Source organism: Monodelphis domestica, chromosome 3, assembly GCF_027887165.1.
Source record: "Monodelphis domestica isolate mMonDom1 chromosome 3, mMonDom1.pri, whole genome shotgun sequence".
NCBI classification, from domain to species: Eukaryota; Metazoa; Chordata; class Mammalia; order Didelphimorphia; family Didelphidae; genus Monodelphis; species Monodelphis domestica.
The window spans coordinates 260,389,550-260,408,721 of record NC_077229.1 but is presented as its reverse complement, the minus strand read 5'-3'; the positions used below and the strand labels follow the sequence as shown (position 1 = coordinate 260,408,721).

General features: G+C 37.1%; 1 protein-coding gene across 8 annotated transcripts in view; it reads left to right on the top strand.

Annotated features, from left to right (window-relative positions):
* Positions 1 to 19,172, top strand: part of MTCL1 (microtubule crosslinking factor 1) — a 166,431-nt gene that overhangs the window by 129,185 nt on the left and 18,074 nt on the right. For 7 of the 8 annotated variants that reach the window (XM_056823678.1, XM_056823674.1, XM_056823672.1 and 4 more), the window contains 3 exons: positions 1,391 to 1,648; positions 10,935 to 11,228; positions 17,385 to 17,416. In XM_056823678.1, the coding sequence (XP_056679656.1) occupies positions 1,391 to 1,648; positions 10,935 to 11,228; positions 17,385 to 17,416 (584 nt within the window). The remainder of the gene's footprint in view (positions 1 to 1,390; positions 1,649 to 10,934; positions 11,229 to 17,384; positions 17,417 to 19,172) is intronic. The other variant, XM_056823673.1, reaches the window with a different exon arrangement.

The following is a 19,172-nucleotide window of genomic DNA, read 5'->3' as shown; positions in this document are numbered from 1 at the left end:
TTCATTCATCAGGAATTTACCCAGCACCATTTATTCCCATGGATATAGTTCCCATTTTTAGGTAGAGAGAGGATAACGGTGGATATTGCAAACCTACCTGAACATTGTCCCTGAATTCTAGGCTCTCAGAGGGCATTCTGTCTAAGAAGTATTGAATCAGATGGCCTATGCTGAACTCAGATTCAACGCAAAAAAATACACTATCTTTTTATTACTGTGTGCATTTCAGATTTGTCACATGCATATAATTGTTAAGTGTTTGTTTTATTGTCTCTGCTTTACATAGATATGTTGTTTTCTCATGGAGGGAAATTATATTGGTTTAACTCACTTTGGGCAGAACTTTTCCACCTGTAGAAAGCTTAATGATTCTATTATAGTTTTGATTGGTCCTTGAGTGACTATTATGGGAAGAAAAAAATTTAATGTATCTCTGAATATGAACATTCAACAAATGATATTAGTTTGATTCTGGCATTACATTTCTGATTAAATGAAATAAATATCATCTGATCCAACTCACTTTCAGATAAGGAAACTGAGAAATTAGCCACAAGCTATTGTGGTTTATTGCTCAAAAAAGAAAAGCATTTCTTGTATGGTTCAAATCTTGGGTTTAAATATGTTGTGATGACATGATCATTTTTGAGAAGTAATATTATGAAGTGATAAGAGCACTGGATTTGGAGGCAAGATCATGTGGTTTCCCAAATTCCCTCTCTATTATCTGTGAAACCTGGGTGGGGGGGAAATCATTTAATCTTTTGGGGTCTCAGTTTTGTTATCTGCAAAATGAAAGGAATGGACTAAATGAGCCATAAAGTGCCTTCTGGCATTGTATCCTATTGTTCTATAAATGTGTGGATTTTTTTCCCCTCTGTCACAAAATAGCCTAGACTCTGAGCCTTCTAACATTAGGAATCTCAAACTTGAGGTCTGTTATACTTGGCTGCCTACAATCCAACACTCCAGGGTATTGTAGTGGAAAGAACTCTGGAGCTTAAGTCACAAACAAAGTAGGTTCAAATCCCATTTCTGATATTGCCTGTGGGATCATGGGCAAATGATTTATGACTGAGCCTCAATTTCCTCATCTATAAAATAGAGATAAGAATACCTGTGGTACTAACTTTGCAGGTTATTAGGAAGACCAAATGGGACAATGTTTATAAAGTAGCTTATAAACCTCAAAGGACCACAAGTTGTTATTATTCAGTTGGTTGCCTTCTAGTTCAAATATATACCTAATAGTATTGGAGTCAAGTCTTTGTGAAAAGAACCAGAGATTGAGATAGTAGGCATATAAATTAGCACTGTGGAGCAAATGGCACAAACTGGCAAATCTGGATTCAGTGACTGACCATCACTTTACCCCTTGTCTTTTTGACAGTTGGAAGGAAAGAACTCAGAAAGAAATCCAGGAGAAATGTCTCCCTCCTTTGACTTAAAGGGAGCTTTTAAGAAGGAGAGAGAGGAGCACAAGAAAATACTTGCAGAGAGCCATAGCTTGGTGATGGAGCTACGCTGGCAAGTCCTTCACAATGAGAAAAACTGGAAAAGGGAAAAAGTGGAACTTCTTGACCGATTAGACAAAGAACGCGAGAATTGGGAGCTACAGAAGAAGGAGATGCTGCGAAGAATGCATCAGGTAAGGAGAGAACTACACAGGATCTAACAAATTCATGAATGGAAGGAAATAAATTCACCTAGAGGTCAAAAAAAAAAAAAGAAAAAAGAATCTAACTACTTTGATGAATAACAGTATGGTACTGTAGCCAGAGGTTGGATTTGTATTAAAGAAGATCTGAACATCTTTGAACATATATAAGACATGTGACCCTGAGGCAGTCACTTAACATTTCAATGCCCCAGGTAATTCTCAGAGACTAGAAACTAGAGATATGTATGTGGATGGAATTTCTGCATCTGGAGTTATCTATAATCTTGAAATCATAAATCTAGACCCAAAATAAAACTAAACCCAAGTTCTCTAGTGATTTTTGCCACCTCAGAATAATTTATGAAAAGCAATGTGTGATAGTGGCTTATATCCTAGAGGTGGTACTGTATGAGCTTAAGTAAATCCTCTCTTAGGGCAAATCTCACTGTTATTTCACTGCTATTTTGTTATTGTTGTTGAGCTATGTTTAGTAGTGTTTGACCCTTTATGACCCTATTTGGGGTTTTCTTGGCAAAGATGCTGAAGTGGTTTGCTATTTCCTTCTCCAGCTCATTTTGTAGATGAGGAAACTGAGGCAAACAGGTTAAGTGACTTGCCCAAGGTCACAAGGCTAGCAAGTATCTGAGGCTAGATTTGAACTCAGGTTTCTCCATCTTCAAGTTGAGGTTTTATCTACTGAACCACCTACCTGCCCTAATTATAATTAGCTTTTTAAAAGGGACATTTACTATAGTGGTATAATATAAGTCAAGCTGTCATTAGTTCTCTTTGAAAAAATGAAGGACAAACAACAAAAAACAATAAGAACAGTGAGTACAAAACACTTCCCCCAAAAGTTTGTGATATTTCCTCCCACAAGAACAAAAATAATCTTAGGGAAAGTGGGCTCAAACTTGGGTTACATATGGCAATGGGGATAAAGTTCCTGAAAGTCCTTTTTGCTTTTGTACTCAAAATGTTCCTCTTAAGTATGGTACATCTTCTGGGCTCCTTGTAGAATCTTGAATCTTCCTTTCTTCACTGTGTCTAGTTGGTCCATAGTACCCAATGCTGACAGTGTTTCCCTCTGATGCTCTGCCATGGACACTTCTAAAATGCCAACAAAAAAAAAAGTCCAAATCCTCCAGCCTTCTGACATCCCCTTAAATCCAAATTATAAGAATGAGAAGGACTAAGAGAGAAGCAAACTGAGGCTCCTCTCCCCAATCTCTGTTATTAATTCTCAGGGGTTACTTCTTACACTGAACTGCCGATCCTTGATTCCAAACCAGCTCAGTAATTTTGTGCAAGTCCCACAGAGTCTGGTCAAATCCCTCAAACAATTCAGAGACTTCCTATCATACTTAGTTGAAATGCCTTTGAATGATTGATTTATTCACCAGAGTTATACAGTCCTCTTTCATACTTAGCTTACAATTCTGCTTCTTTTCAAACATATTCTCACCTGAGAATAAGTGGAGAGCAATTGATTCAATCAATTCTAACATTTATATATAAAATGTGGAGGTTGAATTAAATTATCTTTAAGTTTCCTTCTCAACTGTGTAATGTACAAAGTACAGGGTACTAGGAAAACATTAAAATGACCAGAATGTATTTTCAATATATGGAAAATCATCTCTGTGCAAAGCATTATTTTTTGTACATCTCTTCTGTCCCTTCAGTGTAACCGTGAAAATGTGGGTTTCAAGACTGTGAATTGCCAAAACTGTAAAGATAATTTTTAGTGTCTTGACTTAAATCAAAAATAAGTGGTCGCCATGGTAAAAAATTCCCAACTATGAAAATACCCAAGTCAGCTGGGTTTTATGGAGATTTTAATTAATACAAATGAAGGAATTAAGGGAAGAGAGAGAGAGAGAGAATAAAAGAAAATAGTATGAAGGGCCTAGGCCTGAGCATTAAGAGAAACTAGTCAGTCTTTTATCACTCACCACAAGACTTGTCCCAAGCAAAACTCCAGTCCTTCACTGAAATCCTCAACTCCTGAACTGAGTTCAGAGACCCAGTTCCTCCAATTAACTCCAAACTCCAACTAAGTTCAGAGAGACAGCTCCTCTAAACTAACTCCAAACTCCACCTAAGTTCAGAGAGACAGCTCCTTTTAAAGAGAAATTTCTCTTATGTCACCTCCCCTAAATTTCCACATCTACCAATCACAGTAGATGTTTCCCCCAGGACTGACCATTCTTAGTTCACATCTTCTTTTGTTATCACCTTCTCTGATTAGATTATATCTTCTGAGTATTTCACATCTCTTTGCTAAGCTTGCCCTTTGTAAGTTGCTTGACCTTTTAGCGATTAATTTAACCTTTATAGGTACTTAGCACCCTTTTGTATTAGATCTAAAAAAAGACCTAGCTTAAGGTTCTAGCTTTACTACAAGTATGAGTTAGGGACTTTTTCATTGTTTGGTAAGGAGTTTACAATTTTATCTTCCCCTAAAGTATGCCTAAGTATGAATGGAGTAATGTTAAAATTCCCAATACATTCCTGATCAAGTACCTCCATTGTTTAAAATGGGGAATAGCTTAATCGACTCTTCTGAAGTAGAGTCTGAGGAATTTTAAGATTCACATCAGCCACACCAAAATTTTAAAGTAGAAGGAAGGGAGGGAGGAAAAAAGAATGAAGGGGGAAGGAAGGAAGGAAAGAAGGAAGGAAGGAAGGAAGGAAGGAAGGAAGGAAGGAAGGAAGGAAGGAAGGAAGGAAGGAAGGAAGGAAGGAAGGAAGGAACGAACGAACGAAGGAACGAAGGAACGAAGGAACGAAGGAACGAAGGAAGGAATGGAAGGAAGGGAGGGAGGGAGGGAGGGAAGGAGGGAGGAAGGGAGGGAGGAACAAAGGAAGGAAGGAAGGGAGGGAAAGAAAAAAAGGAAAGAGAGATTGATTTAAACCCTAAATTGTCAGAACTAAATTTTAAGAGCTCTGCTAATAATTTGATGACAGTAACTGCTTCTGCCTGAATTCAGATATAGCCTAATAAAGGAAATGCTGAATAAAACTGGAAATCAATCTGTTCTGTTATGACCAAGCACACTGAGCACATCTGTGAGTGGTGATTAAATATGACCACAGTTAGAAAAGACAAGAGCCCAAAGCCAATCTTTATTTAGACTAAAAAAATCCAGGGGGAAAAAATCCAAGTTGGAGATTAGATTTTTACTAATATGTGACTGTTACGTGCATTTCCAGTCATCAATGTCTACACTGCAGCTAATCTCTTGATTTTGGTTGATGGAAGTCATTCTTGAATGATGCACAAATTAAACTAATGCAGACTTGGCTCATATACCTATTTAGTTTTGCAAAGTGTGCTTTTTATTTATGTCTGTGTTTCACATTTAGAAATGCATGAGATCTTAGGAAATGTTTTGTGGAAAATGAGTCCAGAGAAATGGCAATTTTCTTTGTTACTTTCATTTCAGTCATCATTGTCAGAAAAATAATAATAACTAGAATTTATATAGCTCTTTGAGGTTTGAAAATCTCTTTACATATATTACCCCATTTGATCCTCATAACAGTCCTTTAAGAAACGTACTATTACTCTCCTCATTTTACCGATGAGAAGACTAAGGCAAAGAAAATCTTAATATTTGCCTACGGTTAGAAGCTCAGCCTTTCTGACTTCTAATCCAGTATAATTCACTATGCCACCTAGCATGCATGGGCAATCACTGTCTATGTGATGTATGATTCTCACTTGAGCATGAAGGTATGTAAGCCACTTTTATAACAAATTATAAAATTGAAAGGAATATAATAAATGCTTTGGAAAATTGGAAACTTTTGGTTTAGACTGTTTGAGACCTTCATTTTAAAACTCAAGGACAATACAGATTGGGAGGACTGTTTGGGGCTAGACCTCAATCCTTTCTCTGTCCTTCATGGGTTTTGTTATCCATTTCCTGGATATTTGATGTAGTTACCATCCCAAATTTCCTAATTTCTATCAGGAGGAAAGCTAGTCATTTCCTGTTTTATTCAGAAGCTTAACTGACAGAAAATCTTTAGGTTCATACCTCTGGATGCTCTTGAATCCTGGTGGGTCAATGATTAGTTTTGAAGATTTAAAACATTTTAAAAAGGAAAAGCAGGTTCTCAGAAAACTTTTTTTTTTCCCATCATCTTACATCATATCATTCCCCTTCCCCTCTTCAACTCCTTTACTTTCCCAAAGAAATCCTGTTTGATTAAGTGACTGCTCTGATTTTTCAAACTTTACATCAAATATTTATCATTGTCAAATTTCAGTTATCTTAAGTTATCTATAACCTGAGGAGGTCAACTAGTTATTAAATAGAAGACTGTGTAGCTAGGACCAATCCCTGTGAAAATAGTTTTTCTTCTACCTGAAGATAACCTACATAGTTGCCATGGTTAAGGCCAAGTCCTTTTCTGCATCATCAGTAACTATTCCATAGCAACTGTAATGATTTATTGACAACTACAGCATTCTTTTTAAAAGTCAGTCTTCCTTGCAGAGAAAATTTTCCATCATTTATAAAAGATTTTTATTGATATCTTTTTTGTTTACATGACCAGAATTTCTCCCTGTATCACACCTTCCCACCAAGAGAACCATTTGATACAACCAATAATATTTTTAAGAGGAAATAGGGAAGAAGGAAAAAAAATCAGCAAAGCTGATTAATATATTAAAAGACTTAGAAAAGATATGATATATTGTAATAATGGTCTTCCAACATCATTTTCTTAAGCATCTAAGGTTGTTTACTTTTCCTAATAAAAAGGTGAGTAAAGATGTAAGGTCTCTAAGAGAGTCTATGAAAGAAACAAATGTTCATTTTATTTGATTGGACCAAGTACACACAAATGGAAATCATTTCAAATTGGCATCTACTTAAGCAGTGACCTCAGAATTTCACCTTTTATAGTAATACAGCTTTGAGTACAAATGTGTTCTCAACCTACATATGAAATTAAATTTGGGGTCATGGACCCAAAGTTGGTTAGCCTTCTCTGCTATTCTTAGGAATACATTTGTCCCTAATGAGCTTGTACTTTTGACAAAAATAAATCTGTTCTTTCTCCACAAGTATTTAGCATTTGAAAGTAGGATTTTTCAAATCATGGTAACTAGTCTTGCAAATTAAGACAGCAGAGGGACATTCTTTGTATAACAGGAAGTTGGCAGAGGTTATTCCATCACCCATTTTGTTGCTCACTCATTAAACTCTTAGTCACACATTCCTAAGAGAAGCAAGAAGCATATCAACGACTCTTCCTGGAATGTTTAACAATGTGGCTTGGGCACACAACTGTTTTGTAAGTCTCATAACCTTGAATATGATAACCTTATACAAATAGTCAAGAGTCTCTCTAAATCCATTTTCCACACTGGAAGCATATGTTTCTTGCTTGTCGAGTGTCACAAAATTCCAACATGAGTTTTCCACCATGTAAGAATGTTTTTATGATGGATGTCTATGGTGGTGCAGTTAAAGCCTGATGGTGAATGATAGCACCAAGCATGCCTTCCTCTCACATTTCAGGACATATTTTTTTAATGGATTCATACCATATCTTCCCTTAGAGTTAGTAGGTTTCTAGTTCATGTTCAAATAATATAGGGCTTATTATTTTCAGTTGTGGTTTACTGAATAGAATGTCAAATTTAGAATTGGGGAAAACCTTGGTTCAAATTAGATACTTAAGGAGCTGTGACCCTGAGAAAAATCACTTAATCTCTCTGGGGCTCAGTTTCTTCTTATATAAAACAAAAGATTAGGCTCAATGAGTTTTGAGGTAACCTCAAACTCTAAATCTATGATCCTCAGTCTAACCTTTTGAACACCTAAATCTCCCTTTCATGATAAACTTAATTAAATCAGCTGTCTGTGTAAGATGAAGACTAGACTCTGAAAGTCTTTTTATAATGTGTAAGGTGTATCTGAGAGCTAACCTTAAGTAGACGAAGACTTGACTTCAAGTCCTACCTATGACACACAATGGCTTTGTGGTCCTGGGCCAATTTCTTAATGTCTCAATGCTCTCTGCAATTCTTTATAACTGTAAGTTGCATAGCATAATTTGATCTGAATTGGTAGAGGGAATTTTGTTATCTAAAGTTCCCTATGCCAATGAAATCATAGGTCTAGCCCCATTCCAATGAGTTCCCATGATGAAGCTTTTCATTGGGGCTATTGAAAGGCAAATCCTTGTTTTCACATCTCATGCACACTAAAAGTAGTCCTATTGGCTAGTAGGGGGGAGAACATTGGTTCTCAAACTTGGCCACAGAACTCCTTTATGCTCTTAAAAATTATTGAGAATCCCAAAGAACTTTTGTTTATGTGGATTATATCCAGGAATGTGCTGGTAAATGTTTAACAACCAACTTTCTGAAGAGAAAATGAACTCCTTGAAAGGGTCTCAGACATCAACTAGGATTCCCCCAATTACATTTTGAGAACTGCTGCTCTAGAAAGAAGAGAAATGCATTTAGAATCAGAAATTCAAGATTAAGCTTTGATTTTCCAAGGACACATTCCCTGGGTAGTATCTATTAAGGCAAGTTACTCTACCTCTGTGAATCTCAGTTTCCTACTCTGTAATATTTATTGGGAAAGGAAATAGATAGATTGGAAAACAGGAGGATAATGGGAGGTTTGTATGGGGGTAAGTTGGCCCCTTCCCCCACAAACTGTCAGTCTTGTTTCCTTTCCACAACTCTACAAAATGGACATAATAATACTTGTACCATTTACCTCAGAGCATTTTGTGAATGTGAAGAAAATTCTTTGTAAATGAGTTGTTACTGTCATCACCAAAGATGTAGCAGCTACTGAGGTAATTGATTTCTTCAATTCATTTCCTGCTAAGGTAAATGTTTTGACTTAACTCTAGCAGTAGTTCAAATCACACTGATCAATTTGACTCCCCACCTTGTAGATCCTTTGCAAATCTAAAGTGATGTTCCTCCACATAGGAGTATTATGCTTTACATACCTATCAATATTTATTTTCAGTAGTATTCAACTCTTCCTGACTCCATTGAGGTTTTCTCAGCAAAGATGCCAGAGTGATTTGCCATTTCCTTCTCCAGCTCATTTATTTTACAGATGAAGAAATTGCAGCAAACAAAGTCAAGTGACTTCCCCAGCTAATAAGTGTCTGAGGCTAGATTTGAACTCTCAAAGATGAGTCTTCCTAACTTCAGGCCCAGCATTCTATTCACTGCCACAACTCAGGAAGTCACTTTGTATGATTTCATTGTAATAAGAAACTCTCTCTCCCTTTGCTAGGTGGCACAGCAGATAGAGTACCAAGTCTAGAATCAAGAAAACCTCTTCCCTTGAATTTCAATGCAACCTAAGACACTGGTTCAATGAACCTGAGCATGTCATTTAACCCTGTTTGCCTTGGTTTTCTCTTCTGTAAAAATGAGCTGGAAAAGGAAATGGTAACCCACTCTAGTATCCTTGGTGAGAAAATCCCAAATGGGGTCATGAAGGAATCACATGTGGCTGAAAAAGAACTGAAAAACAACTTAGAGAGATTTATCTGAGGCATTCACTTAAAGAGATTTGCCTTGGTCAGATGGCCAATATATGTCAGAGACAGGACTGGAATCTGGACCTTCCTAACCTTGAGGCCAGCGTGCTGTCAGTGGATGAGACCTTGTTATCTTTCTCTAACATCTAGAGCAAAAAGGAAAATGCTTCCTTCTCAACAGTCACTACCCCATCTTCCCTACCCAAGTCTGTATAATGCTACATGACTTCATATGGGTTATCCTCTCGCACAAGTAGGAATAGAGAGGTAACTACTAAGACTCTTAGTTAAATGTGTGAAAAATGCTTTTGAAAATTTTGATATTCTCCCAAGGAAATTTATATTATCTCAATACTTGATGACTGAAAATCATTATTCATCCTTGCCTTTGGGGCAGGTCTAAAATGCCACTTTAATCTTTTAAATATTTTGCTCATTAAAAAAGAGCAGTCAACCAATAGAATTTTCAAATATGTCAGCCAATAAAGGACTCATTAAAAGTAGTTAAGTAAAAATGAGTCTAGGTTTGCTCATGCATAAATATTTATCAAGAAAGACAAAAAGAACAAATATTATACAATTAAAATGTCAACAAATATAATAAAGATTTCTAAATGGAGCAAGAGCTTCATTAGGAGGAAGTTCCCCTCCCATTTCCACAGTTCTCTGGTGTTTCACACTGGTGTATTTCCAGGGCAAGTCAATGAGTGATAGAGGATGGCTATAGAAATAATACTTGACCACATGCTCAAAGGCAAAAGAAATTCCAGATGGTCTGATTATGCTAAGAAGGAGCTTGATGTGGTGGTAAGAGTTATAGATTAAAATGAAAAACGACATGGTTGTCACATCCCAGCTCTGCCATTTTTTTTATGTATATCTGTGGGCAAATGACTTCACATCTCTGGCCTTTTGCTTTCTTAAGTCTTTAGTGTAGACTTTGTATTAGTTAAGTTGTTAGTTACATCAAAATTCCCAGGTATCTTCCTCCCTCTCCTTCCTTCCGTAGAGAAGGCACCATTTTACTGCCCCCCCCCAATGTATTTTTGAACTATGTCTTTTGTATTTCTATTTATCAGTTCTTTCTCTGGAGATAGACATTTACAGGTTATTCTTCAAACATTAATTCTGTAACTGCATATAATGTTCTCTTGGTTTTACTCATTTTGTGTTTCATAATTTCATGTGGGTCTTTCCATGTTTTAAAAAATTAATCTGCTTATAATTTCTTATGGAACAATGTATTCCATCACAATCATATGCCATAATTTGTCAACCATTCCCCCACTGATGGGCATTCTTTAGCATGAATAATAGTTGACAATCATCCTAATTTTCCTTTTAAAAATATTTTGGTTTCATTCTTTGAGCATTAATGCAAGATGACTCCTGAGTTATTTATGTTATTAAAAGATACCCCTGCTCTCCAAACCTATGGACACAGAGACAAAAAAAGAGAAATAACTACATTGAACATATAGACAAAGGTGAAACTATAGATACTGAAATGCAAATAAAATTGTTGGGACTAGATAAAAATTTTAAACTAACATAAGTTTTGCACCCAGTGTTGTGGAGCAGTGGATGGTAGGGGGGGAAAATGGAAAGAAAGAATACTATAGTGTCCTAAGATTCTATGGAGTAAAGTACAAAATTGTGAGAAAGAAACAATCTACTATAAATAGCAGTGGATGGACAGACTGTACTAACTTTCTCTTCTTTAAATTTTAAGCTCCAGGATGGACTGAGCTACCTTGGAAATGACACTTTCTTTAGGGATTCAAAAGAAGTCATCCGTATGTTATCTAGCCAAGACAGCTATTATTCGCCTCCTTCAACAAGAAATTGGTCTTACTCTGATCCAGACCCAATGCAGTATGGAGACCATACACTGTCGAAATTGAAGCATTCAGACCGGTGCTCTGCCACAGAGAACATCTACTTGGATGCTTTGGCCTTGGATGAACCCAATGCCCCCAAGCCTCGAAAAGTGGGACGAGAGAAGTTTATCACTTGCCTGCATGAAGTAATCCTTGCATTCTATTTTTAATTGCTCTCTAATGAAATAGATATAATTAAGCAATAATGGAACATGGTCCTTTCTAAGAGCAGAAAGTGTCACAATAAAACAGAAATTAGAGAAAAAGGAGACTAGAACAGGAGAATAGACATTTATATTCTCATATCATCATTCCTGCCCATGTTATTGCTCCTGCCAATATCACCATGACTTAGTTTCCCTCAAATAGAGCTATTTTATTTGCTATGAAAGATGGAGTCTCATGAAAATAGTTGCCATATTCATCAGTTGTGGTCAGTAATGCCAGTTCTGATCTTGGCCACATCCACAAGATATCAAGATAATTAGAAGTTCAGAAAGGAGTTATTCAAATAACCCAGACCCTAATTTAGATCTCTTTGATTAGAAGAAAAAAATGTTCTGTCCATCAATATGAGCCAGTATGGTATAAAAGCAAGTGGGCCATGCTAAGAATGGAGAGACATGGGCCTGCCCTTAATGTACTAGTGAGGTATGTGTAGGTGTTATAATGAAGAGAGTGCTGGATGCAGAGTCGGGAAAATCTGAGTTCAAATCCAGCCTCAGAAATGTACTACCTGTGTGACTCTAGGCAAATCATTTAAATTCTTAGCTTAATTTCATCATCTGTAAAATGGAAATAATAAAAGCAATGACTTCACACAGTTATAATCAAATGAGATATATGCAAAGCACTTTACAACCCATAAAGGGCCATTTAAATGTTTGGTGTTATTACTCCATGACTTTGGGAGTTCTGAGGATTACAAAGAAAAACAAAAAGCTCATAATCTAATGGGGAAGGTGAAATTAATCTAATTGGCCTCTTAACACTTTACTTTCCTCCTATGTAAGTTAAGACATGGATTAGCTGATCCCCAGCTTCACCTCGAATTCCCAAAGCTAAAGGAAAAACTCTTAACCATGAAAGCTATTCCAAAATGAAGTAGGCTGCTTCAGGGAAGAATAATTTTCCTAACCCTAGAGGTCTTGGGGGGAAGCTGGATAAACAACTGTTTGGTGTGATATAAAAAGGACTCTTGTCCAGTTAGGTGTTAGACTAAATACTAAAGTCCCATGCAGCTCTGAAATTCTAGAATTGTATGGATCATTGGGTAGGGTATAAAATACTGAGACCTTAAAGATAAAAGGACAGAGAAAGAACTAAAAGGAAATGCTTTTGCCACTCCCAGCTGAGCACATAAGTAATCCAATTCCAAATGAAATTAAAGCCTTTCTCCATATGATTTTGGGAGTTTTCAGTTTCTCCTAAGTTGCTAAAGATTCATAATTTTCCCTCAGTACTCACACATTCATAAAAATTGGATTGTGTTAGAAATGAGGGATATGTTCAAATCTTTATTAAGGAATTAAATTTGAGGAAGATCCTTCAAATTTTTCTTTACTTCAGTGAAACCTTGAAAAATTTGGTCCAATTCAGAATTATCCTCAGTGGGAAAAGAGGACATATACCAAGAACTGCAGGGCAACTATGGTGGCTTTTTTTTCTTAAGTACATGTCACCTCAGACAATGACAATGACAGCTACCACTCCTCATTCACATTTCCACAGAAAATTAAGGTTTATAAAGAGATTTCTTTGTCTGCCCAAAAGGGACTCTTAGTTCCCAGTTCCATCACTGACTTTCAAGAGAGTCAATGCCAAATTGGATCCTCTCTAATTCTCTCATTCACCATACTTCATTTTAGATTTTACATGAAGCATCATATGAATTTCATATTAAGGAAACCACCATCTGGTGACAGCGTAAGCCTTATTACCTGGTTGTGTTCCATGAACTAAATGAACTTTAATCAATCAATCACCAAGCATTTATTAAGCACCCATTGTATTCAAGGAACTATGCTAAAAAAAAAAAGGTGGGACAAGTTGTTGCCTCAGACCTGGAAACAAAAAGGTTTTGGGTTCAATTCTGGCCTCAGATACTTCTCATCTGTGTGACCCTGGGCAAGTCACTTAACCCCAGTAGCCTAGCCCTTACCTCTCTTCTACTTTTAAACAGACACCTAGTATCAATTCTAAGACAGAAGGTAAGGATTTTTTTTTCACAAAAGTACGATGCTAAACACTAAGTTTACCAAGAAAGGCAAAAACAGTCCCTAACTTCAAGGAGCTGACATTCTAATGAGAGGTACAACATGCAAAATAACTGTGTAAATACAAGATATATACAGAAAAGATTGAAAGTAATCTCAGATTAGAAGACACTAAGAACTAGAGAAACCAGCTAGAGGAACTCCTACAGAAGAAGGTGAGATTTGAAGTAAATCTTAAAGAAAGCCAGGGAAACTGAGAGGCAGACGTGAGTGGACAAAGTATTCTAGGCAGGAGAGTTAGCCAGAGAAGAGATCCAGAGACTAGAAGTAGAGTATTATGTTTTCAGGAACAGTAAATAGGCTAATGCAGCTAGATCATAGAGTTCATGGAGTAGAATAAAGTATAAGAAGACTTGACAGGTAGCAAAGGGTCTGATTATAAAAGGGCTTTCAATATCAAACAGAAGAGTTTATATTAAATTCTGGAAGTCATTGGCATTTATTGAGTTGGAGGGGGAAGAAAGTAATGACTGGAAATCTGGCCAAACCCAAACTTTAAGAAACTGATTTTGGACACTGGAAAGAAGATGGATTGTAGGAGGGAGAAATTGAGAGAGGAAGGAAAATTAGAACTCCAAGTGAGAAATGATGACGACCTGAATTGAATTGGTACTGAGTGAATGGGGGAAAATGTAAAGCAGAGATATTGTAAAAGAAGATATGATGAGATTTAGCAACAGATTAGATATGTGGGGTGAGTAAAAATCAGAAGTCATGGATGTCACCAAGATTGCAAGCCTGAGTAAATAGGAGGTTATTGTTGTCCTTTTCAGTAATAGTGTAGTTCAAAAGGAAGGAGAGTTTGTGAGAAAAGATTTTATATTCTCTCTTGGACATAATGAATTTGAGATGCCACCCTAACCCTTTTGTGTGTTGTATTCCCCCATTTGAATGTAAGCTTTTTGAGGTCAGACTCTTGAAAGACTATCCCACAAAATCCATTTTTGCTTGTACTTAAATTTCCAGTGCTTAGCACAGTGCTAGGCATAAATTTGGGTACGGCAAGTGCCAATCCCAGGAATTCTTCCCAATTGGTTTCCCTCTTTCCAGTGTCCCCCTCACCAATTCACTCTCCCTCCATTCCTAATGTACGTGCCTGCTTGTCAGTCCCTTGCTTAAAACCCTTCAATGGTTTTCCATTACCTAGGAAATAAAATGAAAACTTTTAAGATTGGCATTTACCCCACTCAAACTCTGGATTCCACCTTCCTTCTCATTTTTCATATTGCCTTATTTCATATTATCGTACTGTACACTCCAAGATTCAGTCAACTGAACTACAAATTAAATTGTTCCCTGACCTCCATTGCCCTTCTCAGACCATCATGTATGTTAACCGTCCTTCATATGCCTTTGAGACGTTTCCTTTTCACCTCCGAATCTCAGGATGCTTGCCTTCCTCTAAGATTCAGCTCAAGCCCTTCTTTCTCCATTCTATAATGTTCTTTCAATTTTCCTTCTTCTCTTCTTATGTGTATACTTGTATCCTCCCCACCCACAGTAAAATGGGGCACGCTGAGGATCATTCAGTATCTTGCTCATAGTAAGTACTTAATAAATGTTGGATCCAATTGAGTCGTTTCTAAATATGAATATTCTCAGGAAATTTCAGAAGAGGCAGAAAAAAAGCTAAAATATCCATATTCTTTAAATTGCAGGAAAACATTCTGGTTCTAGAAAGCTATTAACTAAAAAGAAAAAAATTCTACTGTAAAAAAGTCTCCATACAGAGAATTAGAAAATGTCACTAGATAATAACACATTTTAAAAATTGTTGTATTATGTAAGAAAGAAAGGATTTAACCCCCGGAAAATTAAAGTGAATGTTTGAATTAAATCCTATATTTATCCCCCTGGGACAGAATGGTGCTAGTATGCCTAGTGTATCATGGATGTTTCATAGAAGGAGGGGGAATGGGGGACGCTTTCTGAATAAAGGAGTTATGATGCTTGGGCCAAATAGATTGAGTCCCACTGTATCTAGAAATTTTCTTCCTACTGAATTACTTGAGTTCTCCTGGTTATACCTTTTCACTCAAGCAGTTGAGACCTTGAGTTTAAAAGATGGATTAAAGGAATTGTTACTAGGGTACCATTATAACAGCTGCTTTATATGTCAGGCAGCCTCCTACACACTTAATGGAACCCATCGAGTGAATGTCAAAGAGTTTCTTTGTTGGAATGTAGGGAAATGGTGTGTTGGAGGAATAAATTGAATTTCTAACCAGCAGTGTAGGAGATTAAGGCCTATGGACAGCCTGCATAATCCATTGGAAGCCATACAATCCAGAGATCTAGGGAAAGGCCCTCTATCTATAAAGTACACCCCACCTAAGGGGCAATTGGGAATTGTCTTGTTTTATTTGTTGTTGGATTGTTTTGGGTTTATTTAGGGTCCAACACAGCATCTGCTGGAGAGCAGGCATCTGAATAATTCTTGTGGAGGGCTTAGATAAGGGTCCCACAAGGAGAGAAGGTATATGAAGGTTGCTGATCTTCACCACTGGAGGAAGCGTACATTTTGGTGAGATTACATACTGAGGTCATAGGGTAATTTAGTGAAAAGAGGGACTTTGAAGATTTGTGTTTGTTTTAGCACCAGCTCTGCTGAGAAAATCATAGACCTTATGTTTCCATGCACTTCTGAACTCATGGCCACTCTCCCAGGAGGAAAATGAATGAATGAACTAATTCAATCAAAAAGAATTATTCAGATGCCTGCTCTCCACTAGGTTGGACCCCAAATATATAAAAAATAAAAGCAAGACAATTCTCAATTCCCCCTCGGGAGCTTATGGTGTAGTGAGGGAAACCAACATGTGTATGGAAGTAAATACAAAAATATAGGCAAGGGGAATAAAAGGTAATATGGGAAAGAGGGCACCAACTAGAGGAAATCAAGAGAGTCCTTGTGAAGCAGGTGACACTTTGAGCTAAAACCTGAAGAAAGCTTAGAATTCTAAGAAGTGGGTAACTTTGAGAAGAAATTTCAGTTAAAACTGTAGATAGGGAATTTCCTTACTTCAAAAGCAAAGTTTATAGAGAATTTGGCTAATAATAATAATAAATGATATTTGTATGGTGCTTTTAGAGTTGACAAAATACTGAAGTTTTATCATCTCATTTGAACCTCACAACAACCCTGTGGAAATATTATAGGTTTAATTATCCACATTCAACAGTTAAGGGAACAGGTTCAGGGATAATAATAGCTAGCATTTATATAGATATTTACAAATTTTATCTCCTATATCCTCACAAAAACCCTGGGAGAGGGGGGCTTTTAGTATCCCCATTTTATAGTTGAGGAAACTGAGACAGAGAGAGGTTGTGACTTGCTCAGGAACACATAGCTAGTAAGTGTCTGAGATCCAATTTGAACTCATATCTTCCTGACTTTAGGCACAGCGCTCTATCTACTGCATCACCTACACAGAACTCTTTAAAAATTATAAAATGCCATAATAATATATAGTATCATTATTAAACTCCTTTTAAAAGAGCCTAGAAGAAATAACTTTGCCTGTGGCTCTAGTTCCAGCCATCCACTTTATCTCCTTATGTTATGATCATGTCCATTCTAGCTAGACCAGTACCCTCCCTTGGAGTCCGGAGTGTCCACATCATAATGTGCCTTTCATTTCTCTGGCCAGCACCCTCCTCTTAACACATATCCCAATCCCCCAATGCCTGCTACATATCTATTTAAGATGTGTTTTAATTGTTTAAAAGTTTTATTGACCTGTTTTATTTTTCAGTCCAAACATTTTCAGATTGTCCCCACCCTATGAGAACTCTCTGGCAACAAAATAAGCCAATTAACTAACTATAACAAACTAACCAAAGCTAACAGTACCTTATTGGAAAATGCATGCAGCACTCCATACTGGTGGCTCCCTTCCCTGTCTCTCTACTTTGTAGGAAGTGTTTTTTTATGGGCTATTTTCTCATGCTAGAAGCCTCAGAATAAAGCAGCCAAAATTGGATTTATCTGTTTTGTTTTGTTTTGTTTTGTTTTTCTTGCAGGAAGAAGAAAACTACAAGGGAAATCTTCAAAGGTAAGGTGGATGAAAATCACATTAGCTAACGTAGGTCTGAATGGAATTTCTTAGTGTTTGATGTAATTCAGCCTTTTTGTAGTTGCTTAGTCTTCTTTTTATGGCTATGAAAAAACAAATGTTTTCAGATTTTTTTGTGTTCCATTAATGTGATGTCATTGATCACTAACAACTAAAAGATCAAACATGGTTCCATCAAGGACTGGCCTTTGGTTTGGAATTTACCCATATTGTGTTGTAATTTGATATGTATAACGCAGGTAGGGTTCTCATTAAATGATAACTTGAAAGATAAGTTCACCACAGTGTGGCCCTCCTCAATTCAAAACAAAACAAAACAAAACAAAATAAGGGTAAGGAACTGTCTGCTGCAAGATATTTCATCCAGTTAAAAACTTAAGTGAAAAGTTTTTATTTTAAGGCTTACTGGTCATCTCTCTTGAGGAAATCATACATGAAATAGTGGCTGTGGTACATTGGAATGAGCACTGGATTTTATATTTCCTTAAATCAGAGGAAGAGGACCTGCGTACCAACCCTGGCTCTGCATCTTACCGCTTGCGTGACTTTGGGCAAATGAGTTAACCTCTTTGGCTTCCATTTTCCTCATTTGCCAATTGAGAGGGTGAGACTTCAGATCTAAGGTCCCTTCCAGCTCTAAACCTGTGATACTATGAAGTTTCTAAGAACTGTTCCTCTTCTACCTACTGCGTTTTTTCTCCCCCATTCTCTTTTTAACTAGTCCCTCTCTACCTTTCTTCCAATCCTTTCTTTCATTCTGTAAAAGTAGATCCATTTGCACTAAATGAAAGCCTTTGTTAGGTCATGTTGACATTTCTAGCTGTCCTCATCCTGAATTCTCTGGTGAAATTTGACTCCATCAATTATTGTTACCTAGTACTTCTTCCCCTACTCTCAGAGTCACAGACTCATAGGGTTGAAAGGGACCTTGGAGGTCATTGGACTGTAGCCCCTGGACCTCTTTAAACTACATTTCATCTGCTGCTGACCTTGCATTCTGTCTCAAATCTGCACTTCCCTTATAGTTTCTTCCTCCTCATCCTGACTGCAGTCTCAACCCTCAGTGCCTAAATTGGAGCTAATTCCTGCCTTTAACTGTTCCAGTTTTCTCTCATGGGAGAAAAACTTACAATTTTTGCTACCTTGGAGCTTCTACCTACCCCTTCTCACCCTACCCTCTGTCCTCAATATCTATCCATGCTCTAATCCTTGCCAGTACCACCACCCCCCTCCATCATGATTCCATATTAGTCTGTGCCACTATCAACTCTGATAGTAGGAACTTAACTGATTCGGTACCTTAGTGGGCTGGACGTGTTAGCTCAAAGAAATATGGGAAGGACTGAGGCTTGACTAAACCATTCTAAAGTCACTTTCAGCTCCTTAGAAGGGAAAGGATTCTAGTCACTCATGTAGTATTGACCTTATTGTTTGCACTTGGGGAGCAGAGCTAGAAGAGAGCCAGAAAGAACAGATGACAAGGTTTCAGCCTCCGCTTGCCTCACAACTTTTGGGATGCCTGCCTAAAAGGACTGTACCTGTCAATAAGTCATACCATTTCCCTTTTTGCTCTCATTTCGAGCATGGATTACTGGTAGTCATCAATTACTCCAAGTGCTCATTAGGTAGTTTGTGAATTACTTCAAGCTGATGCAAAAATAGACTCTGACCATCATGACTAGATTGGAATGATAAAAATGGTACTCGAGAACTAGAGTCACAGGGACAGTTATTT